This window comes from Ochotona curzoniae, unplaced genomic scaffold, assembly GCF_017591425.1.
Source record: "Ochotona curzoniae isolate NIBS_2020 unplaced genomic scaffold, NIBS_Ocur_1.0 scaffold_4505, whole genome shotgun sequence".
Classification (NCBI taxonomy): domain Eukaryota; kingdom Metazoa; phylum Chordata; class Mammalia; order Lagomorpha; family Ochotonidae; genus Ochotona; species Ochotona curzoniae.
This window is the reverse complement of record NW_024467118.1, coordinates 35718355-35742655: the sequence shown is the minus strand read 5'-3', so window position 1 is coordinate 35742655 and position 24301 is coordinate 35718355. Positions and strand designations below refer to the sequence as shown.

At 39.0% G+C, this 24301-nt stretch overlaps 1 protein-coding gene across 1 annotated transcript in view; it reads left to right on the top strand.

Moving 5' to 3' along the window:
• ADAM28 (ADAM metallopeptidase domain 28) overlaps nucleotides 1-24301 on the top strand; it is a 44709-nt gene that overhangs the window by 10700 nt on the left and 9708 nt on the right. The window contains exons 5-19 of the mRNA XM_040965752.1: nucleotides 2009-2087; nucleotides 3213-3289; nucleotides 4858-5050; nucleotides 7813-7884; nucleotides 8731-8802; nucleotides 9830-9999; nucleotides 10853-10937; nucleotides 12879-13009; nucleotides 13450-13627; nucleotides 15182-15271; nucleotides 16475-16670; nucleotides 20036-20138; nucleotides 20883-21042; nucleotides 23068-23148; nucleotides 23491-23569. Of these exons, the coding sequence (XP_040821686.1) occupies nucleotides 2009-2087; nucleotides 3213-3289; nucleotides 4858-5050; nucleotides 7813-7884; nucleotides 8731-8802; nucleotides 9830-9999; nucleotides 10853-10937; nucleotides 12879-13009; nucleotides 13450-13627; nucleotides 15182-15271; nucleotides 16475-16670; nucleotides 20036-20138; nucleotides 20883-21042; nucleotides 23068-23148; nucleotides 23491-23569 (1766 nt within the window). The remainder of the gene's footprint in view (nucleotides 1-2008; nucleotides 2088-3212; nucleotides 3290-4857; nucleotides 5051-7812; nucleotides 7885-8730; nucleotides 8803-9829; nucleotides 10000-10852; nucleotides 10938-12878; nucleotides 13010-13449; nucleotides 13628-15181; nucleotides 15272-16474; nucleotides 16671-20035; nucleotides 20139-20882; nucleotides 21043-23067; nucleotides 23149-23490; nucleotides 23570-24301) is intronic.

Below are 24301 nucleotides of genomic sequence, written 5' to 3'. Positions count from 1 at the left end.
TAGTTACCCCTCTTCCAAGGTGCCCCTTGAGCTGTCATTTTTCTGAATTATTGCATTTGTCCTCTTTTTTCCTTAATTGTCTTCATTTGGTCCATAACAATATTTCTCCTCAAAGTTCATTCCTGCAGTTCCCATCCAGATTTTGATCATCCTATTTCTAAACTATTGGAAAGAAGATATATATATATATATTTTCAAATTCCATGTTTAATGCTTCAATCTCTGCATCATCATCCTATGTAGGATTAAGTTTTCTCCCTCGTCCCAAGATTAATATCTTTTGTGTAACAATTGGCTGTAGTTTGTGGTATCAGCACAAAAGGCTTTGGATTCAAACAGATCTGAATATGATACTTGGCATTCTGAATTACTTTTTTAAAGATTCATTTATTTATTGGAAAGTCAGATATACAGAGAGGAGGAGAGACAGGGAGGAAGATCTTCCATCCATTGATTCACTCCCCAAGTGAGTGCAACAGCCAATGCTATGCCGATCTGAAGCCGGGATTCAGGAACTTCTTCCGGGTATCCCACACAAGTGCAGGGTCCCAAAGCTTTGGGCTGTCCTCGACTGCTTTCCCAGGCCACAAGTAGGGAGCTGGATGGGAAGTAGAGCTGCCAGGATTAGAATCGGCGCCCATATGGGATCCTGGCGTGTTCAAGGCGAGGACTTAAGCCGCTAGGCCATGCCGCTGGGCCCGGTGTTCTGAATTATTTAATCTCTTCTGAAAACAGAGAGAAATATTCTCTCATAGAATGTTTTTCAGAATTAGATTAAATAATGCCTATCATATTATTAACATGCCTACCAGAGATGAGATTTTATGCATATAAATTAGTTAGGTTCTCTTGGCTCTGTTTCTTTGAAATATAAACTGATTCACTGTAGCCAAAACATGAAAACAACCTGAGTGTCTTTAGAAAGAGCCATATATAAAGGAATTGTGTTGTGTGCATGTGTGTATGTGTGAACATATGCAGACACACACAACGGGATGTTACTTAGTTTCAACAGAAGGACACGCTGCCATCTGTAACAATAGGCATGAACCCAGAGGACATTATGGAAAGTGAAATTAACCAGGCACAGAAAGACACAGACTGCCTAATCTTCTGTGGACTCCAAAAGAAGAGAATACATGTAAGAGTAGCATGTTGGTTGCCAGGGGTAGGGCCGGAGGGAGGAAATCATGGGATGCTCCCCGTCGAGAATTTTCCACAGCATACAAACTCTCAGCTATAAAAGTAACACATTTTTTTGGTTATAAAAGTAATAGGCTTAATATATAACACACTGATTATGGTTAATAAAAATGTACTGTATATTTGAAATTCGATGAGTGTATGAAAATATCTTCCCTCCCCCCCCCACACTAATAGTAACTATATCAAACAACCACATTGCAGACGTTAAATATATACTAGTTTTATTGGTCAGTTACACCTTAGAGAAGTAAATTATATATAGATAAAATACTCCTGAATATATACATATATATAGCCAATTACATCAATTATTTTTCAGCCTTTTTTTCTAGTAACTGAAATAAAGCTTAGTGAAAATGCCGGAAAGACAGGATGAAATTCAAGTCGTTTTTCATAATGACCCTGCTGTCACGATGGTTATTTGTCACTTCTAACTGAAAAGAACTGGCTGACATGCACTTATCCCAAAGCGGCAAGGATCGTGTGCGTCGTTCACTGGTATCAGCTTGCACTTTCTCAGTTTTGCTTCTCCCCAAAGCCACTCCTCAGACAAGGACACAGAAGCACGTATGAAGAAATTAAAAAAAAAGTTATCATTCCGCACCGTGTAGGAATGTCCCCACCCCTCTCTGCTTCTCCATTTCAAGTATCTGTTTCACCCTTGGATGTGTGTTAGGGTTTAGAGGGAAGTTCTCCATCAAAACTTTTCCAAAAACACACACTGGAAACTCTCGCTGTGACTGTTGGACTTTGCTCTTTACATAAATAACCAGCACCATGTTTTCTTTCTTCCCTCCTCCAGGAACCTCCTTGCCCCAGGCTACACAGAGACATACTATAATTCCAGTGGAAAAGCAGTCAACACGAGTCCACAAATCATGGTATTACAGTCCCCTTAGGGTCCTCCTTGCTGTGTGACATGCCTAAACACACTGTCGTTGTCAAGCAAATAAATAGTGGAAATAAAACTGCATTTACAGCATTGGTGCTTGTTTCTTGGGTAGTGACTACTTAATGCATACTTTGTTTTTAAACACTGTGACACAGATAAAGCAATTCATTGACTACTATGCCTAAGGATGCCCCACTGCAGAGCAGCTGGAAGGGGCTTGCTGTCTTAATTTCTTTTGCCGTGAAGCAGATGGCCGTGTGTGGGAGTGCCTCAACACAGGAAGCGCCATCGAGGAACACCCACTGGGAAAACTGTTAGAATGAGCATTTTGTTCCAAACGGAAGTAACCCACATGGCGCTAATCCAGAATTAATTGTAACATTTGCATTCATCAAAAAATAAATAAAAAAACAATCAGAGTAACATCCATTTGGAAAAAGCTTGTAGGTCTTCGTTACGGGAAAAAAATGTTTTTTAAGATTTAGTTTTGTTGGAAAGTCACATATACAGAGAGGAGGAGAAACAGAGAGGAAGATCCTCTGTCCGATGATTCACTCTTAAGCAGCCACAACAGCCGGAGCTGCGCCGATCTCCGAAGCCAGGTGCCAGGAGCCTCTTTTCCAGGTCTCCCACATGGGTGCAGGGTCCCAAGGCTTTGGGCCATCCTTGACTGCTTTCCCAGGCCACGAGCAGGGAGCTGGATGGGAAATGGGATTGCTAGGATTAGAATTGGAGCTCATATGAGATCCAGGTGTAAGCAAGGTGAAGACTTAAGCAACTAGGCTACCACATCAGTCCCAGGAAAAATTTTAATAAGCAGCCAGCAAAGGGGGAGAATTAAGTACAAACTGTTTGGCGGGTTCCTATTTTAAACTTTCACAAGTAAAACCATTTTTTCCTAAAAAAAAAAAAAAAATATATATATATATATATATACTTCTAACCTGCACCAGCAACTCCTAATGGAGTTTTTACATAACGAAATATTTAACATGCATTGACTTACTCAGCTGACAATGGTATGACATCACCATAGGTTAGACTTCAAATTTAATACTTAGTGCAAAAATCACATGAATTTTCCTTTACAGGATGCTTTCCTCTTTCCCTTTAGGATGACTGTTACTATCATGGACACATCCTTAATGAAAAATTTTCGGATGCCAGCATCAGCACGTGCAGGGGTCTGAGGTAAAGCTCCATGAATGTATTGTATGTATCTGTGATTATGTATGTGATTATATAATGCCTGAAAGAGCGCAAGTATAATTAGTGGAGGCGAACTGTAATGGCAACACAATTTTGGAATGTGAAACAAATGATACTTGTTTTGACAGAAGTCTGTCCATTGAACATGTGAACTGTCTTTAGTTACTTGTTTCTTAAAATGTGGGTGTCTAAATCCTAGTGTGAGAATCTTTAGATAACCGTCCCTCTCTGGTACTCACCATCCATAAATATGGTATTCAGTTCTTCCTGTATGTACATGTTCTAATTTTTCTTTATGCCAATTAATGCTTCATAAGTATTATGGATTTACTATACGATTGTACACATTCTGGGAATTTTTGTGGGGGGGAGGAGAACAAAGATTTATTCAAAAGGCAGAAAGAGAGAAGGGTGGACAGAGACAGAACTCCCATCCACTGATTGACTCTGCAGATGCCTGCTGCACTGGGGGCCAGGCCAGGGCTAAGGTCACTCCCCATCTCCCAGGTCACCAGTGCCATCTTCTGCTGCCTCCCGGGCTCTGCATTGCCAGGAAGCTGGAATCAGATGCTGCTGCCAGGCACTGAACTCAGGCACTCTGATGTTGGCTGCCGTGGTGTCTTAACTGCTACACCAACTGCCTTTTATTTTTTAGTACTCATTCATTCTTGTCCTCACTTGAACATGGGGTCCACATAGTATTGTTTTTAACCACATGCCTTCAGTTCACTGCTTCAAGAATAGTGAGTGAGGAACAAATAGACACTGAATAAATCCTGCTCCAGGGCTTCAGCAATGGGAGTTGAGAAGAAACTGATATTATGCATTGATCATGTGCATTTCATGCTGTTTAAATCTCTACCATTGTTCTATTTAGGCAGACATTTGTCATTCTCATTCTATATATGCACAACCCAAAGTTATAGGAGTTTAAGTCACTTTCCCATGTTATCACAGCCAACAGTGATAGAATCTGGGTTTTCTCTCTTGTGATACTACAAACTCACTTCAATTTGCAGTGTACCTTTAGCCTAGATACAGCATGAAAACATGTAGCACACAGGTCGTGTCCTTTCTTGTGCTAAAAATGACATGGATTAGCCATTTAACATTACAGGAGTCACTTCTCCTTGAAAGGTTCCATTTTCTTACAGAGAAAACAAATTTCAATAATTTCCAAAGGCACCTTCTGCTGCAAGTTCACAGTAGTCTCCATGCAAGAGTTAAGCTGTTGCAGCATTGATTAGAAATTCTACAGGGGCTCTTATTTTGAAAATGGAATCAATGCAAACCAAATGTAAAGCCAGGAACTTGGATTGCCCTCCTGATCTCCTGCAGAGTTGGAAGAGCCCAAACACTTGGACCACCCTCCAGTTGCCTTCCTATGGACATGAGCAGGGAGCTAGTTCAGACATGAAGTAGCTGGGACTCAAGTCAGTAATCATATGGGATGCTGATGTCAGAGCTGTGGCTTGACCAGCTGCACCACAATATCAGCCCCTAAGGATGCGGTGTTTTTAAAGATGTCTGAATGCCTATATATTCTTCAGGGGTTACTTCAGCCAAGGAGACGAAAGGTACTTCATTGAACCCTTAAGTCCCACAAACCATGATGAACAGGCGCACGCACTCTCCAAGTATGATGCTGATGAAAACAAGACTCAAAGCTCCTGTGGAGTGAAGGATGTGTTGCAGGCACCTGGATCACACCAGAATGGGGACCTACCTGCTGTCAGGCTGGTCGTATGTATAACTCTGTTTTTTGTTCTTTGTAATTCACTTCCGTATCATCTTCTGGGTACCCTGGGTTCCAGAACTTAACAACACCACTGAAAGCCACTGTATAGTCCATTACCGCATCAGTAGGTTATAGAGATGTTTATCATGAAATAATGCTATACGTTTCTGATTCATCTCTTCTATATGCAATGTACAAGGATTAAGAAGTATATCATTTATGCACATCAAGACAACTGTCATAATTTTCTGTATCACCTAAAGGAAATCAGAAAACTGTAAGGTATTATTATTTTAAAATTAAGAATCTTGTTGGGTCTTTAAAGAATATGTCCAACAATACTCTCAACGTATTTTTTCAGGTACTGGGGCCATATTGTAAAGAAAATAGACATGGGATCTATTTTCTTAGATTCTTACAATATTCTTTTACATATAGCTATTTCTAGTCACAGAACAAAAGGGGTACAGTTGTATGATTTAAAATGTAAGGTCTATATTAAGATACCGTTATCATTAATACTTAGATTTTCTTCAGCATCTACTTCAAATCTCGCCATATTCATTCAATAAATTAGAATCTATTTAGAACTTCCTAAAATTGGTTTGAATAAAATTTTATTTTGTTGTAGCTTTGAATGCCATCAGTGATTTTTAAGGAGAACCAGTCGTGGCTACATGTTAATGTGCCTGTCAACCTCCTGACTCACCTTGGTCGGGGCCACCTGGCTCGAGGATGACATGGAAGTAGCTTTCCTTTCATCATGTCCCACTGTTTTGGCTTCCCCCATCATTAGTGCTATGCCTTCTCAATTTCTTTCTGTGAACCTTTCTCTGACTGACCGCTGGAACTTCACAAAGTTCAGTCCTTGGTCCATTTCTTTGCTTTCTCAATGCATTTTCCCTGAGTAATTCTCTTCCTTGTCACATTTAATAGCAACCACACACTCATCACCATCAGATGTATACCTCCAGCCCTGAGCTCTTACTTAAAAGTCAGATGTGCATGGTTAACTGGTTTAATGTATCCAAAAAATATCTAATATGACAACCTGAATATGGTTAACAACAACAAAAACCCCACAAATTTGCAGAACCGAATGAAACTCACTTCTCTTTCTATTCCTCCAGTTTGAGTACTGCTTTAAGTACAAATCCAAAAATAGCACCATTGATTTCTGTTTATTCCATTCCTTCTCATAGAGTATCCATCAGCAAGTGCCTCAACACAAATTCCAGGTCTCTTGCTGTATCCTTTTTTCTAAGTGTTCCTAACTACTACCCAAAACAATCATGGCCAAAGCCTCTACTAATGTTTTTATCCTCCTTTCCCTTCTCAGTAAGAACCATCCTCTACACATCAGGTCCTGATAATTGTATCTTATAAAAAGTTTTAATTTATTTATATAAAGTGACCAACTTTCACATACTTTGCAATACAGGTTTAGGAGCGTAGTGATACATCCCACTCTATCCTCCCTCCTATACATCCCTCACCCTCTCCCCTTTTTTCTCTTTTTAATTTTTATAATGACATGCTTTATTCCCGGAAACTCATATTATTTTTTTGTATTACTTAAAGTCTTCTAATGGTTTCCCTTGCATTTAGTAGAAAAGCCACCTTACTATAAGTTACAAACCCCCATGGGGTTAGGGCCCCACCTGCAGCTCAAGCATCTTACTACGCTGTAGGTTCCATTTCTTGATTAACCACCTTCCTTATGCTCTAACCAATAGAAATGCTTTGTTATATTTCAAACTCATATCAATGGACTCTAGAATCTTTTGAATTATTTTGGTCATGGTTAGAATTTTCTCTCGCTTGGCTTTCCTTTTTTTTTTTTTTCTTTTTTACGTGATTTGCTTAAGAGATAACAATTTGGAAAAGCATTCTCTAACCATGAAGTATTACCTAGTCATTCAACATTGTCACCCATGTAAACTGCCCCATAGAACTTGTTACCATCTGGTATATCTGAATTTGTATGCATGTTGTGAATATACTACACAGATGGATCATGTCTATTTCATTGCTGCATTCCTAGTTGTCAGAGCAGTAGCAGTGCATAGTAAGACTAACAAATATTTTGTACCTGTGGGGAGTGAGAGGTTAAGTTTGTTCAATAATATCAGTCTGCCTTCAATGATTTGTTCAAAGTAAGGAAGCTTACTCATCTGGTAAAAGATAAGCATTTCCAGAAACAAAACTTAACATTATCTTTGACAATGTACTATTTTTGAGGAATGGTGAATTTGCTACTTTTCAGTGGGGCAATCCACTATGAAGAGTTTCATGCTTTAATTTGGGAGGTGCTGGTATGAAGGGACAGAAAGCAGGAAAGTGTGGGATGTGGGAAAGAAACCAGTCTGAGGAGAGATCAGATACAGCAGTGTATGGACACTCTGCATGGCCAAAATGGGCTATTTACCAAGATAGCACCAAAAGGTTATAAGGAAAACCCTGGATATAGGCAAAAATTACAGTTTTGTGATGGGATTAATGTTCAAGCATACCTGAAGTTCAAGTTCAGATCCCCTTGCTTACTTAAGTTATCATGTACATCCTTTCTTTCAAGGAAGAATATTATTGATGCTCTTTCTGGCTCCAACATTTTGAACCCCTTGTCCATAAATAACCCTTGTTGCTCATTTAGAGTTAAAAATGTTTGCCTTTATTCCTAAACATCAACATATCTCTGATAAAGTTACATGTATCAAATAAAAGGATTTATAGAGAAAGATGTTGCTATAGTAACTCTCTGTTTCAGAAATCGGATAACAAGAAAGGTCAAGAGCGTAAGAAATATATAGAATATTATGTGGTCCTGGATAATGGTGAGGTAAGTATGTATTTTTAAAATGCCCCTCTACATAAGATTAGTCATTTTGTGATAAATGTCTGAGTCATATTTTAAAAATAATATGATTTGTGGTTATAAATTATTTTTAGCCTATGAAATTTGACATTCATAATTAAGTTGATATGATTTTTTTCTTTCCAGGAATAGGCTACTGCTATGATATGCATAAATTGAATTGTTAACCATATGCCATTCTAATCTTGATGTCTGAAAATCTAAATTTCACTTTCTTTTGACTTCTTTGACCACCTCATCCTTTGTGAACATGTAACTCACCTATTTATTACAATTTATGCTCAGCATGAGTGCTAAACATAAAAGGAACGGAATCTTCTGAAAAAAGGCAAATCGTGCCTGGCAGTTACTATTTTAGCTTCTTTTGTAAGAACACTTTTTCATATATTGAATTTTCTCAATAAAAAGTCCACAGGTATAATCTTCAAAAGAAAAATCTTGAGCTATGTGAATACATTAATTAGTTCATGTCTTAAATCGGTGGTCCTCTTATTGTACAGAATTTATCATTTTATTTATCATTTTAACCTGAATATGCTATTCCTTGCAATGATTATATGGAGCTTAAAATCATGGAATTGAGAGAAATGTATTCTAAACAACTACATAGTTTTACACTGAACAAAGACATTAACAAAAGAAATCATTATTTCCACTCATAAAGTGCTTTAAGAATTCAATGTTTGACTTTTAAGTGTTTAATAATCAATCCTTAATTGTAACCACTGATTACCATAAGCATGATTCTTTATGCCGTAAAAACTGTATCAATTTCTTTTAATGCACATGTTCCACTTTAATATTTTTTAGTTTAAAAAGTACAAAGGAAACCAAGAGGAAATAAGAAAAAGGGTATTTGAGATGGCCAATTACGTCAACATGGTATGATATACCGTATGAAATATAAACAGCTGACTGGGATGCACTACTGGGTTTTTCATGAATGCACATGAACTTGCCTGGTCCTGCAGGAGGAGCACAACTTTGTGTCTCAGTTTAATTTTGTTATCCCACTGCAGAGACTTTTCTCATGTTTTAGCCACCACTATACATCTATCCATGGCAATATTCAAGATGATTTGTTGGGAAGCTTTTGTTCTCCTGAGCTGCAACGAGAAAGTGATGAAATGAAATCCCAAATAGAAAACTTTTTCAGAGAAGGGGGGAAAAAACCATAAAAAAAATGTCAACCTCTGACTCACTAAAACCTTTTGTATGCATTAATTCTCAGAACAACCTTAACTAAGGCATTCCTGGGATCTAACATGCAACCGTGGGATTACATTCTGAGAAGTAAAAACAACTTGCTTATAATCATAAAGGTAGAAAATAACAGTTAAGATGTGGATATAGACCATCAGATCTCATTTCAATTATGTAACCACGGATGAGATCTATTTCATCTGTTCTGAAAAGGAAGAAACAGAGGCAGACAAGAGATCTGCCATGTGCTGGCATAGTTCCCAGCTGAGGACATTTTCATGGAGCATGCTACATTTCTAATGCTCACAGCAGCACTGACCCATGTTGGCTAATCCTGCTATGCCAAGAACTTAAAGAAAATTGAGGAAACAATGAGTAAACACACTAAATGGAAAGCCAGAGGAATGAACTGCTAGCACTAATTCATGGAATTTGGTGAATTCATATACAAGGAAAGCTTGTCTCAGTTTGTCCTGGCTGTTAAAATAAGCAAGCAAAATTTACAGACTCAAAATATTTTGCGGGGTTTGCCTTTCATTTTCTATGCGTATTTTAGTACCTGCAAGAAGAGAATGTAATTTCTATTTAAGTTATATTTGGAAACAAGTGGGTTTTTTTTACAGTGCTGTTATGAAGGTTTGAAAATATAAGACACATTGGAAATATTAAAAAATTAATGTCATTATTACGTGTTCCCTCTGAACAGCTTTATAAAAAGCTCAATACTCATGTGGCCTTGGTTGGTGTGGAAATCTGGAGTGATAAAGATAAGATAAAAATATCTTCAAATGCAAGTTTCACTTTGGAAAATTTTTCTACATGGAGAGCTAACGTCCTCTTAGGAAGAAAGCATCATGATATTGCTCAGTTAATCACGTATGTACAGACTTTCCCCTTCATGTACCCATGATACTTAACAGAAGCATTTCAAAAGTCTTGGCAAAATTAAGTGGTGTCTTAATCTACAGAGTTATGTGGACAGAATATACACATAGGGGGTTATAAGTGTAAACTACACTCATTTTCTTGTGTAAATGCGATCCTTTTATCTAATTTTTTCTTTTTAAAGATTGGTGATAATTTAGCAATGATTCCTAAATGTGCTTTTATTGACTACCAAAGTAAGTTTAATTAATAGAAAGGGGCTTAAATTCAGTTTGTTTTTTAGAAGGGTTGACTTTAGGGTCTAGTAAAGAGAGAGTAGCAGGTTTCAAGGAAAATTACTGTTTTAATGCCACACTTACTCTATTGTGCTGAAAAGGTCATTTAAAGATTTATTTACTTGTATTACTTGTATTAAAAATCAGCGCAAAAATCATGGCTTTCATTGGGTTTCTTCATTCACAAGCCAGGCCACCCGGCTGATATAGCTGGAGCTTGGGAACAGAAGTCAAGCAGCCAGGATTAGAACCCATGCTCTTATGGGGTGTGAGGGATGCAGGCGAGAGCTTAGCCTACTACACCATGCTGGCCCCAGACAAGGGTTACATTCTACATATGATCAATGTGAATGAATGCAATGACATCTTACACCAGTTGCTTGGGTTTCAGCTGATCTGCAAGCCATTCCAAGGAAAAAAATGCCTCCCACAAATTGAGATATTGAAAGAAGACAGTTTTAATTGTATATGGTTAACAATGTATTTCTCTGCTGTTTAGCGCTCTACATGAATTGTCTATAAATATATGACTGAGAATAATGTATTATATCCATTCGCCTTTCCTGCAGGGCAAAAGAACTTTCAGGAACAACTGTGGGTCTTGCTTTCATGTCCACCATGTGCTCTCCATATCATTCTGTTGGGATTGTTCAGGTCTGTTTGAAGATGAGCAGCTGATTCTCATTCATAGTTCTTATTTTCTGGAATCTAGGAAGATCACTGTACTTTGCCAGTTATTTTATTCCTATGATGTTTCTCATTTTTCATTTCAGGATAAACTCAGCTTAGCCAAAACATGTTAATTTTTTCAAAATATTGTTCAACATGCTGATGTTATCTTCAGAGTCTCTGCACCCAAGTTCATGTAGGATATTAATCTGCAGTTTCCATTTCTGTAAAATGGGTTTTTGTGTTACTGAGTTTTAGGCTTTGTTATCATAGTAAAATTGGCCACACAAAATGAATTATGTTCTCAACTCTGATTTTACAGGAAATTGATTTACTATTATTCCTTCCTAGAGTGTTTGATATATTATACAAATAAGAGCACATGGGTGTGGAGTTTTCTTCATTGAAAGGTCTTTATATAAGTGTTCTTTCTTCAAGAGATTGCTATTTAAATTGTCCAGTCCTATTTGAGGGAGCCTTAGGAATTCGTTTAAAGGAAAGCCGCCCATTATTTAAGTTGGAACTAGTTTGTCAGTAACATTAGTTGCTATCCTTTCAGCATCTGTAGAATCTCTTTGTGATGATATGTTTGTTGTTTGTCATTGTTGTTACTGTCACAGCAGCTCTGTATTCATCCATTTTATTGGTCCTGTCAAAAAAATACATTTTGGTTCATTAATGTTCTCTAAGGTTTTCCTGGCCTCAATTTCACTGACTTCTGCTTTTATTTTCTTCCTTTTTACTCTGCATTTAAATTTCCTATGAGCTACCTGCACCCAGTGTTTCAAATCTTTTATACTTACATTAAAGATAAAAATATATTCTAATTTATTTTTGATCGATTCCCATTAATGATTATTTTCACTAATTCAGTATTCTAAATGTTTTTTGAGGTTTATTCTTGGTCAGTGTGCCACTTAATGTGAAAAGTAAATCTTCTGAGGCTGACTGCAAAATGCTATATATGTTAATTGTGTTAATCTACAGTATTTAGCTCTTTTAAATCCTAGGAGGGGCGGGAGGGAGGAGAGCAGAGACTGATCTTCCACCCACTGCTTTCATCCTAAATGGCTGTAATGGCCATGACAGGGCTGGTCAAAGCCGGGAGACAGGACTTCCATTTAGGTGTCTCATGTTCATAGCAGGGAGCAAATTGCTTTCCTAGCTTTCTTAGCAGGAAATTGTATGCAAAGCAGAGCAGCCAGGATTTGAATGGTACTTTGAGGTGTGGGCTTCACTAGTACAGGATTAACCCACAGTGCCACAAAGCCAGCACTGCCTCAGGAATCGGATGTTACTGACACATTCCTGTCACCGCCCCAACAAAAACTGAAAAACAAAAACAAAAAGCAGAGGTCTTTCTCCTACATCGCTTGCTTTGTTGCTCCAGCATCACTTAGAACCACAGACCCCTCTTGGCAGCGATAGAACTGAGAGTGATGTTGGTGAAGGTGTAAGACGTAATGACAAATTTTAGATTCCCATTAGCATAACACATCAAAGACATCTAAAATTAAGTTGGCGGTATCGATGCATGCCAAGGAGAAAGGAAATGAATCACTGTTTTAAAGTTTTTTTTCTTAATAACTTATTATTGAAGAAAATCTGCTTGATAGCAAGAAACCAGTTTTCCTCAGTACAGAATCTACTCATTGGGGAAAAGACCATCACTGCATGTATTAAAGGCCATCAATACAGACATTATAAATGCTCAGTACCAGGAGGGAGTGTGTGTGTGTGTGTGTGTGAGAGAGAGAGAGAGAGAGAGAGAGAGAGAGAGAGAGAGAGAGAGAGAGAAAGGGGGTGTGAGAAGGTTTCAGCTAAAAGCAGCCCCCATACTTAACAATAGAAACAATAATGAAAAGTAGACACATAACTAATGCCCTTTGAAAATGAGAACATCTGCTTTTCTGCCCTTCCCTTCAGGATCACAGTGACAACCTTCTCAGAGTGGCAGGGACAATGGCCCATGAAATGGGCCACAACTTTGGAATGTATCATGACACCTACGTGTGCAAGTGCCCTTCTACAATATGTGTGATGGACAGATCACTAAGGTGAGGCCCTCTGGGAACATGCAATGTGTGTGTTTTTGATTCAGCACATTGTCCAGACATTAGAACATTTTTTGTGTGTAGGATGAAGAAATATTGTTAATATGAATTCCTTCAAAGTGAAGTGCATTCACTATCATAAAAAATGTTTCTATCCTCAGGTATTTACAAGCATCCAAATGAGCTAAGGACGACCAAGGTTATTTAAATAAATTTTATTCAAAGTGGGCTGGATGCTACACTTTGGTATATTGGAGCATTTTCTTTTGAATCCAGAGTGTATCCACCCTCAGAGATTAGTTTGTATAGAAAATGGACTCACGATTTAGCAGTTGTCAGTAGATTGGACTCAGTCTTTGGCAGCTCGTTATGACTATAACCCAGAGTGGGACACTGCTGCCCACACGCACAGCATGACATGAGGCATTCTCTTATCTCCGCAGCTTCTATATCCCCACAGACTTCAGTTCCTGCAGCCGTGTCAGCTATGACAAGTTCTTTGAAGACAAGTTATCAGATTGCATCTTTAATGTTCCATCCCCGAAAGATATTATATCCACACCGATCTGTGGCAACCAATTGGTAGAATTAGGAGAGGACTGCGACTGTGGGACCCCTGAGGTATTACCATTTATTTCTTAAAATGAACTAGCTTTAAATTACTAGGGAGATCAGCCATAAGAGAAATGCGTGGTTCACTCTACAGTTAGATGTCTCTTGTGACTTAGGTTATGTTTACTTGGAGATATTTGTCCAGGTAGTTTCATGATCAGGAACTCTACACTATTTAACAGACTGCATTAATTTCCCTCTCAGGACCCTGTTCCATCTTCCCTCCTGTTTAAAGGACCACATACCAACTTGGCTCTTGAGTCCTCATTTCTTCCTTTTTAGCTAAGTTTTCAAGGATCTTAGGAGAACATGACTTCTTTCTTTTTTTTAAAGATCTATTTATTTATTTATTTGAATAGCAGTTACAGAGATAGAGAGGGAGAAGTCTTCTATCTACTGGTTCATCCCAAAATAGCTGTGTTGGCTGTATTGCCTGTGACTGGGGCCATAAAAAGGCAAGAGTCTGAAGCTTCATCTGGGTCTCCCAGCTGGGCACAGGGGCCCAAGGAATTGGACCATTTTTCTGCCTTTACAAAGTACATTAGCAGTGAGCTAGATTGGAAGTAGAGTAGCTCAGACTCCAGTCCACACCCATATGTGATGTTGACACTACAGGCCACAGCATATTCTTTATGCCTCAAGCACAGCACTGTGATAATGTTCAAAGAGCATCAATGGCTTCCTTATTCAAATGCACAGAGATAACCAATGGAGGAATCAAGAGGTGGATCAAGTGTCTGCTTCTGGAGTCCCAACATCAGCGAGCACGGGGAAGTAGTACTTTTTGGTAGCTCATGACCCAGTAGAAGAAACTAACCTGATTCCATCTCTTCTCACAGAGGTGCTGGGTAGACATTGTCCTCCCCTTGCTAACGATTCATATGACTGACATATCAAGCCCTCAGTGGATTGTTCCCCTAATTTTGAAGTAGACTCACAAAAGTATTTATCCTATGAGAAAGACTAAATTTTACACATGGTACATTTATTTGCATTAAAGGCAAAAGTATTCATCTTAAATGTTATAATTCTAAAAATATCAGTCTTCTGTAGGAATCCAGACAGCTGAAGCGGAGAGATTTTAAATAGGAATTCCTCCAGTGTCTTATGCATGTAGGTTTCTGATTGCTCAAGACAGGGAGACCAAGTTGGTATGCATTGTTTTAAGCAGAATTTAAAACTATATGTCAAAATTTCACATAGAGACAATTTACTAGTAATGAGCTGAAATAATTATATTCTATAATTATGTGATTTCTATTTTCATATGATCCTTTTTATTTCATTTTCCCTCATCTTCATCTTTATTATTACTATGGGACTGAAGGATCTAGAAAAGACATTTAAGCTTATTTTAAAGGTAAAGGTAGAATAAAGATAAACAACAAACCGTTAGTTGCTCCAGAATCTGTTTCTCTTAATGTTAAACTTTTTGTTTTTCTCAACTAACATAATTTCAAACTCTTCCAAAGTATGTTAGGTGATGAAAACATTACATTATGACTTGTACTGAACTAGGACCAAAGAGAAATCCAGCATTTAAATTTGTTTCTGATCTCTTAGGAATGTACCAACATTTGCTGTGAAGCTAAAACATGTAAAATCAAGGCAGGTTTTCAATGTGCTTTTGGAGAATGCTGTGAAAAATGCCAAGTAAGATTACCATCTTATTCCATTTTAATAAGTATGGTTGGTTTTGCTTATGGTCAGTGCTTATGTTAAAGGATATGTGCAAAACAATGTTTTTCTTAAGTATTTTGAAAGGATTTTATTTATGTATTTGAAAAGAAGTGTTGAAGTTTCTATCTGTTGGTTCAATTCACGACACTGAAATGGCCAGGCTGGGCCATGCCTACACCTGTAGCCAGGAGCTTCTTCCAGGTTTCTCACATGTGAGCAGGGCCCCAAGGATTTGATACGGCCTTGGGCTGCTTCCCCAGGCACATTAGCAGGGAATTATATTGAATGTGGAGCAACCGGGGAGACCTTATGAACAAAAAAATCAATCAAATCAAGCCTTGATTCTGATTTAGAAATAAAGGGAAGGAATTTTCTAATGAGGAGATAGCTGGTTTGGCTGGAGCGCTAGAGTTTGAATAAGGAGGGTGTTGCAAGCTCCAGCCGCAGCTTTGGGGTGCTGCTGTAACTGCTATGGGGACATTGACTGTGGCTGTAATGACAACACGTGTGCTCACAGCAGCTAGGGATATATGTGTGTCCCCAGACAGGAGTGTCAGAATTAGTTTTACTATGGTTTTTTTTTCTTAGAAAACAAAAGCCATTTGCAATAATAAGTCACAATAAAATTGATACTTTAAATGAATATTTAACCTTCTCTCTCTTGAAAAATTGTGTCATGGGAATAACTGAGTTTAAATAAATATCTGCGACTATAAAGAAAGAGTAGAAATGCAGGTGCCTGGGAAAGCGTCTGAGTGTGGCAGATCTGGTGTTTACACATTTACCTTCTTTAATACAGAGGATTCACTTCACTAGCAAATCTGAAAATATAGATTTAAATCTTCTTTGAAAATCCCAACAAAGATGCATTCAACAAAAGAGAAGCAGCTACCTGCTCTGCATGACAGTGTTGGATTTTTCTTCTTTACTTTTTAACTTTACCTAGTATTTCTGAACTTGTAGGATAATTGCTGAGGAAACATAAACTGTCTGAACTTAGGGCAGCAGTAAATCAACAGAAGCGATGTGATAGGAGATGGACTGCAAGTTAAACTGGCATAAAACGACATCCCAGTACCACGGCCAAAAAGGCCAAATGGAAAATGTTATTTGTATGAATTTGAGGTGGTAAATGTGGTACTGACAAATAACCCCCCTCTTTCTGTTTTCTTATAGCTTAAAAAGGCTGGGGTAGTTTGCAGACCAGCGAAAGATGAGTGTGACCTGCCTGAAATGTGTGATGGTCAATCCACTGGTTGCCCCAAAGACAGATTCCAAGTCAATGGCTCTCCTTGCCAGAATGGGCAGGGTTACTGTCTGATGGGAACTTGTCCCACACTGCAGAAGCAGTGCACGGACCTGTGGGGAGCAGGTAAGGTGACAAACCCCTCTCTCCTCCATTAATTGTGGGCAAAGAACTATCCTTTTCCCTTTCTTAGAAGCTGTGCACGTTAACACTTACGAATAGGGGCTGGCATTGTGGCACAGCAGGTTCAGTCATCACGTGCAGTGTTGGCCTCTTACATGAGCCCATGTACAAGTCTCGGACACTCTCCTTCTGCTCCAGCTCCCAGCTAATGTTCTTGGAAAAGCAGAAGATGGCCGAAGTGTTTGGGGCCCCTGCCAGCTGTGTGGGAGACCTGGATGGAGTAGCAGGTTCTTAGCTTCAGCCTGGCCCAGCCCCAGCAGTTGCAGATACATGGGGACTGAACCAGAGGTTGGAAACACATTCTCTCTTTCTGCCTTTCAAATAAATAAAATATTTAAAAAAAAAAACAGTAGTAAGACTGATGGTTAGTTTTAGAGTTGTTAGATTTACCAGGTAAAAATAAGGATGTCTCTGTTAGATACTGAGCAGAGTGAGTGGCCTAGTGGCTGATGCTGGTTGGGTACTGTATCCCGTGTTTGAGTGCCTGCTCCGCCCCTGACTGCAGCTCCCTGCTACTGTCCACTCTGGGAGACAGCCGGTGATGATTCAAGTAGAGTCCCAGCCACGCACCTGGGTGATCAGGAACCAGCTGCCTGCTCCCAGCTGCGTTCTGGAGTAGCCCCAGCTGTTCTGTTCGATTAGGGAGCAAATCAGTGAATGAGAACTCTCTCTCCCCTCTTCCCTTTCTCTTTCTGACTCTCTGGATCTCAAGTAAATAAATCTAAAGAAATTTAATTTCAAAGTAAACCAAACTCCTGTTTTCTTAACAGAATATCCGATGCAATATTTGATGTATATTTTTACAAGACGAAACGAACCCAACTTCATTCATATGAAATTCAAATTAAACTGGGTATGCTCTATTTTACCTAGCAAAAGCAGCATCTTTTTCACCTAAGTAGATCCCTGGAAGGGGAGGTGGAAAGGGGTGTGTGTGTGTGTGTGTGTCTGTGTGTCTGTCTCTCTGGACTGGTGTTTACCTTGGTGGCTGAGGGGACAGGAGGTAAGAAGGGGGAAGAGCGAGGAGCAGGAATATAGAACTATGAGGGAAGATGTCACTTTGTTTACCAGAATTGTGGAAAACAAGAAGATACCAAGAAGAAAACTTTTAAAATAAGTTTATAACTTACAGAGCTCTAGAAGATATAATCTGAAGTATAAATTGTCTTAAGTAACTCGGTTAGAAGGGTAAGTCTATGTCATATGATCATCAGTGTGGGAAACGAATCACGCTGAACACTCAGAAGCAGAGAATAGACCAGTACTTTCCAAGTGGGTATGACTGTGGGCATGTTCTAAAAGAGTAAAATTTCAATTTGATGAAGTCAATCTAAAATGCAGAGTATTTAAAATTCCTAAGTATGAGGCAGATGTACTGTTTACATCTGTTTGTCGTTTCTTTCTCTGCTTATACTTTAAGATTCTTGTTGAAATGAAAGATTTTTATATCAGTGAAAATATGTATTTCTAAAATGGTTGAAACGAATCATGCCATGCTAAAAATTTTTCATAATTCCTATAAATACACCTAAAGTAAGATCAAGGAAAACAGCAGTACACATAGAAAAAAATAAATTTCAGTTATTAAGCAGATGACATCCTAGCAAGTTCCTCGGTGAGACTCCGTGTCCAGCGAAGGCAGGCTGACACAACTGCAGGAGCAAAGATCAACGCCACCGGCATGTCAGGAAGTGCGTTGGTGCCTTGGAATCCAGCCTCAGCCTTCCTGTTTAGAGTTCCTGGGGACGGATATACTAAATTAAAAGTGACAATAAAATTGGCTTTCTGGTTAAAGACCCAGTGCTTTTTTGGCTCACCAAACCCTGAGGGCAGGGACGGTTCTTAGCAGCAGGGTGAAGTTCTGAATATCTCTTGTATGATCTTGCATGAAGTGAGTGCAGTAAATTAATGTTAGTGGAGTGAGGCAAAAGAAAAAGTGATCTGTCTTCTCCATGTGAACTTCCTAGTACAATCTTGTTCACAGCTACATTGCCAGTGAGTCCAACCCATAGAGCCTTCTTTTAGGAAATGTGCAAAAATGACGAATTAATGTTCCATTTGTGAGTTAATATTGAATATCTGATATTGATATGGGAAAGATACTTAAAATCATGCACTAAAAGGAAATTATAAAGACCAGAGAAGTAGATTTGCAAAATACAATTACAATGTTTACTCTTCATAAGAGCACACAAGTTTATTTTAAAAGGATCTGCAAAGTTTGAGAAGTTTTCTAACATATCCAAGTGATAAAAATCATGATTTTTCTCCATATAAAATCACTTGTACAAATCAGCTGAAATTCCAAGAAAAAAAATGTGGCTAAGGCATAAACTGGCAATTCATCATGGAAAAGACAAATGTCCAATAAAGTTTAAATATCTTGAGCTTATTATTATTACAAGAAATAATATTGGGGGCAGGCATGGGGCTTCATGTTTTAGATGCCAGTTAGGACACCCACGTTCAGCAACAAGTCCCAGAGCTGGATGCCTAGTTCCAGCTCCTGGTTCCAACTTCCTGCTAATGAAGGCCCAGGAGACAGAATGGAACAGCAAGCCGGGTTTATAGTTCTCTGTGACTTAATGATTCTCAGTTTTCTTACCAATAAATTGAAAAAAATGGCAAATAATTACCAAGTCCATGCTATTAACCACGCACTGTATCTACAGCTCATATAAATTCATGTGTACTTAATCCTTAACAACTCTATCAGGTAAGCACTGTTATCAATGCTAATTTCATACATGAGCAAACCTAGTGGGGTAGTCACTTCCAAGTCCAAGCTGCTGCTCAGTGTTGCTTAAATCCTGAGTTCTTCTGTGTTCCGTTGCCTGCTGATGGGACTCTGGGATGCTTACGTGGAAAATGAAGTAAACGGTACCGAAGCCTGTGTCTGCCAAATGGGAGGAGTTTCACAAAGCATGGCTGATGGTTGTCTTGGTAGCTCAGAGCAGCAAGCCAGCAATGGATTATCTGCTTAGACACTGTTAACATTACTGCAGTGTCTCTGGCTTGGGATTCATATTTACACAGATTTCTTACTGGCAGCAAATCATGCAGATGTTCCCAAACATTTAAATAACCATGAAGCCATAGCAAAATTTTTTCCTGTTTTTAATAACAAAATAGTTAAATGATTATTTTTAGATCCAGACAGTTCCTTTGATTTCAAGTCAGAAGCTTCATTTCTGAGAATGGTCAATAGAATTATGTCAAAATAATACTTTTCCTATTGTATATTTGATTAATCCTTTTCAGCATTGAATTTCTTATCTTTCTTTTCAAATATGATCCTACTGAACCAGGAACCAAAGTTTCAGATAAGTCCTGTTATAGCCGGAATGAAGGTGGGTCAAAGTACGGATACTGTCGCAAAGTGGACGACACACTCATTCCCTGCAAAGCAAAGTAAGCAAACTTGCTGAGTGTGACTTGTGTTCAGAGACTAGGGCAATGGCATACTTCCAGTCACAAATTTTAACTAACTGGTTTATTTTAACCTAAGAGGGTGGAAATTTGGACACCAGTCTTCTGAAAACATTCACTGAGAGACTGCGTGCCATGCTTTGGGCTAGGTATTAACTATGAAGCAAATTGGCAAAATGAGTGTGGGTATCTCTGAAACGTTTATTGAGCAACCATGTATTTCCCTAACACTCCAGGGTCCCACTGCTGATCCCTTTCTTCATCTCCCTCACTGATATTATCAAATAGTCACTATGAAGCCATGATGAACTTTTGTGATGGAATATGCACCCGAACATAGGCCTGATGGGTGATCTGTCCTTGGACTTTCTGGTGTACTCTACTCATATTCTCAATAGAATTTTCTTTATAAATCTTGGAGAAGAAATGTTTATCTATCAGATTAATGGCCAGTACAATCCTTGCATTGTTTGGTTAAGACTTGTGACTGAAGTACATCAAGGATACAGTAAGAGGAAACATCGAAAGCTCACATGAGGGCTCTATTTGTATCACAATATAGTTTGCTAATACCCAGGGTTTCTAATACTGAGGGCTAAGAGAATATATGACTGGAAGTTTCTGCTATGGGGAGAACTGTGATTAAATACTGAGAGCCATGGAGCCTTTTTGCATTTGTATACACTGCAGTGTGAGTTCTGTTATACATTTTGCTGTTTTCCTTAGTGATGCCATGTGTGGAAAACTGTTCTGTCAAGGGGGCTCTGATAATCTGCCCTGGAAAGGACGGATAGTCACATTCCTGACATGTAAAACATTTGACCCCGAGGACCCAAGCCAAGACATAGGGATGGTGGCCAATGGAACTAAGTGTGGGACTAACAAGGTAAGTGGGAAATTTGGCTTCTACTCAAGATAGTCTCTGTGTTGTACTCTGTATTCTGTTCTTTTGCTTCTCAGGTGTTCCCTAGCTGCTTTATTTTCCAGCTATTGTGTTCTCCATGTTTTGGTATCACAATTAGGGACTCAAATTTGGGACACCAAATGACAGGGAATAGTGAACAGCAAGACTAGGCAATATGAATATTTTCAAATATTAAGATGGAATTTGAAAATGTTGAGTTTAAGAAGATGCTGATAACAGATAGCAGAATATATTTTATTTTCCTAAATGAAGTCTGCAAAACCAATGAAAGTCCATGCTGTGATGGGCTTTAGATAAGCCACAGGCTTTGATAATGAGGAGATTCATCACCCATAGGAGATGAAAGTTGCCAGGTTCCAAGGCACTAGAGAAGAGCTTTTACTCCTGGCAAAGGCTTTTGTTAAGGGAGAGTGTCTGGTGGGAGAAGGCCTGGACCTACTTGCTCATGGTGGGGTGACCCTATGAGGGAAGTGGCTGCTCAGGGTATATAGCACAGGTCCTTTATACATGTTAGACACTGGGTGTGGGGGATGGGAGAAGGCTGTCACTCCCTCTTAAAACTGGGAAGAAGCTGGTCACTCTGACAAGGTGAACACTCATGTGCTTCTGAAACATTCAGATGCTTTTGGCAAGCTACATCATCCCCATGCAAGGTAAGAAATTTGGAATTTGAATAGAAGCTTCAGTACAGTTGGATATTTACTGTTTTCACTCTGACTTGTGGCAGTGGAACATTTTATTCAAATGCAATTACATGAGGAAACCAAAAAGCACAAAATAAAAGTAGAGCTCCTTTTTGGAGAGTAGACTGTGGGAAAGGAACCACGCTCCAGCTGGTGGCTGCCTCCATGTGTTCCTTTGGAGCATGGTTTCAAAGTAGTGCTTTTGCAACTCATTCATGCATATGTGAATTTTTTGAATAATCTTTAAGTGGCTACTATTTACTCAGCTCTGGATAGTTAAACTTTGGAAATTTTAGCCATCCAAAATAGTTAGAATGCATATCATTTTCTGAGAAGCTTTCAAAAAAAAATACTTAGGGCTGGTACTGTGGCATGGTGGATAAAGCCGATGTCTGTCAGACTGGCATCCCATTTGAGCACCCGTCCAAGTCAAGGCTGTTCTGACACAGATGCCTGGTAATGCACCCAGGAAAGCAATGGGAAATGGCCTGAGTGCTTGGGCTCTTGACCTATTGGTTGTTGTGACCATTTGGGAAGTGAACAAGCAGATGGAAGAGCTCTTTCTCTCTCTGCCGTTCAAATGAGTAAAATTTTTTTTAGATTGATTTTACTTTACTTGAAGGAGTGACAAAGAGAGATGTCTCATCCACTGGTTCACACCTCAGATAGTCACAATGGCCAGAGCTAGGCCAATCTGAAGCTGGGAGCAAGGAGCTTTTTCCAGTTTACCATATGGGTCCCGGGGTGTAAGGCCTCGTGACATTTTCTGCTTTCCTAAGATGGGTAATAGAGCAGCTAGGACTACAGCCAGGGAACATGGATTTTAATGTTGCAGCCAAAGAATTCATCTGTTAGGTCACCACACCAAGCCCCGGAAAAAAAATCTTAAGAAAAAAGACATTTGCAAGAATGAATTAGTCACAGAGAGAATAGTGGAAACGGAGAGAAATCTAGCATCTTTTGGTTCACTCCCAAAGTGGCCCCAACAGCCAGCGCTGGGCTAAGCTGAAGCCAGGAATCCGAATCGCCATTGAGGTCTTCGGTGAAGATGGCAGGGACACAAGTACTGGAGCCAGTGACTTACGCGGTAACGGAAATCTTCATTAAAGCTGGCTTGCTAAGTTTATTACCAAAATGATGTAGAACCCATCTTCCTTTAAAAAATACATTGAGACTTCCCCTACTAAAAAGGTGAGTTTCACAACAGCAGTCCTGACAAAGAGGGAGAACCTGCAGTGCGTCAGTGGTAGGACTGAAGTTACCGCCTACTAATGTCAGTGTGTATTTGCCACATTACTTTCAGGTCTGCATAAATGCAGAATGCATGGATGTTGAGAGAGCCTACAAATCCACCAATTGCTCCGCCAAGTGCAAAGGACACGCTGTGAGTTCTCTAAATACATTGCTGCAAGTTTGCAGAGTCTTCTCTTAGATCAATTTTGTAAAGCTAAACTAATATTTTCAGCATTACAATTATATATGTAATGTATATAATACATAATTTCTAATATACATTAGAATATTCAGAAATAAGTTGGTCTAGATCCTCAGTAACACTGCTCAGTAATAAATTTCTACCGAGTACCAAGAGTGACATCACAGAGACAGGTGGAAGCCTGGAGACTGGCAGTTATCCCTCTGTCAGAATGCAATATAGTGTGAAGGAACAGAGCCTTGACCTTTGGGGCCAATCTAAGGGAAACTAACAAGACCAATGCTCCCCTAGGTGTGTGACCACGAGCTCCAGTGTCAGTGTATGGAAGGATGGGCGCCTCCCGACTGCGATGACTCCTCCATGGTCTCCCGTAGGTAACAATGACACATCTAGCATGAAAAAATTGCTCTCTCCTTCCAAGCTTTTCTTTTGTATTATGTAAGACCCTATTGCCTCTTCTTTCCTGTTGTAATTTCTGTGTTTTAGATATTAAATCCAAGATATGAGCTTCCAATACCAAGAATCCCTTGATTTGAATCAAATTAAGAATGCTACTTTGTTTTGTCACACACAACTATCGGCAACTGGGCTTACTTTAATATCATATTTTGAGTGTGAAAAAGGACACAGGAAGACAGTCAGGAAAACCCAATTATTATCCTAAAATAAGCACCCATGAAATGCCCCAAACACCCATGAAATGCCCCAAACACACCTTTCCCACAGCACACACCTTCAGACCTTCCCCCCGCCCTCCAGCCCCTTTCCAGTGCTAACCTCTTCCTTCTAAAAGCCAACTGATAACAAAATCATTAGAACACATTGGCTATTTTCTTTACAGTGTTCTTTTTTTAAAGATATTCCTGAACAGTATGCTTCGGGTTTTCTATTTTTGAACTTGATGTATTTAAGATGATTGAAACTCTTCCTCCCCTCTATTTGAATGACTTCAGTGTTCTAGCATGCGGCAGGAGTTAGTTAATTTTTGTAGCACATATTTTATCGTGCAAGGCATGCTACGATATTGTATATATAATTAGCATAATTTATAAATATATGACCTTTGTTTTTTACTGCTTTTATGGCTGTTTTAAGACTATTA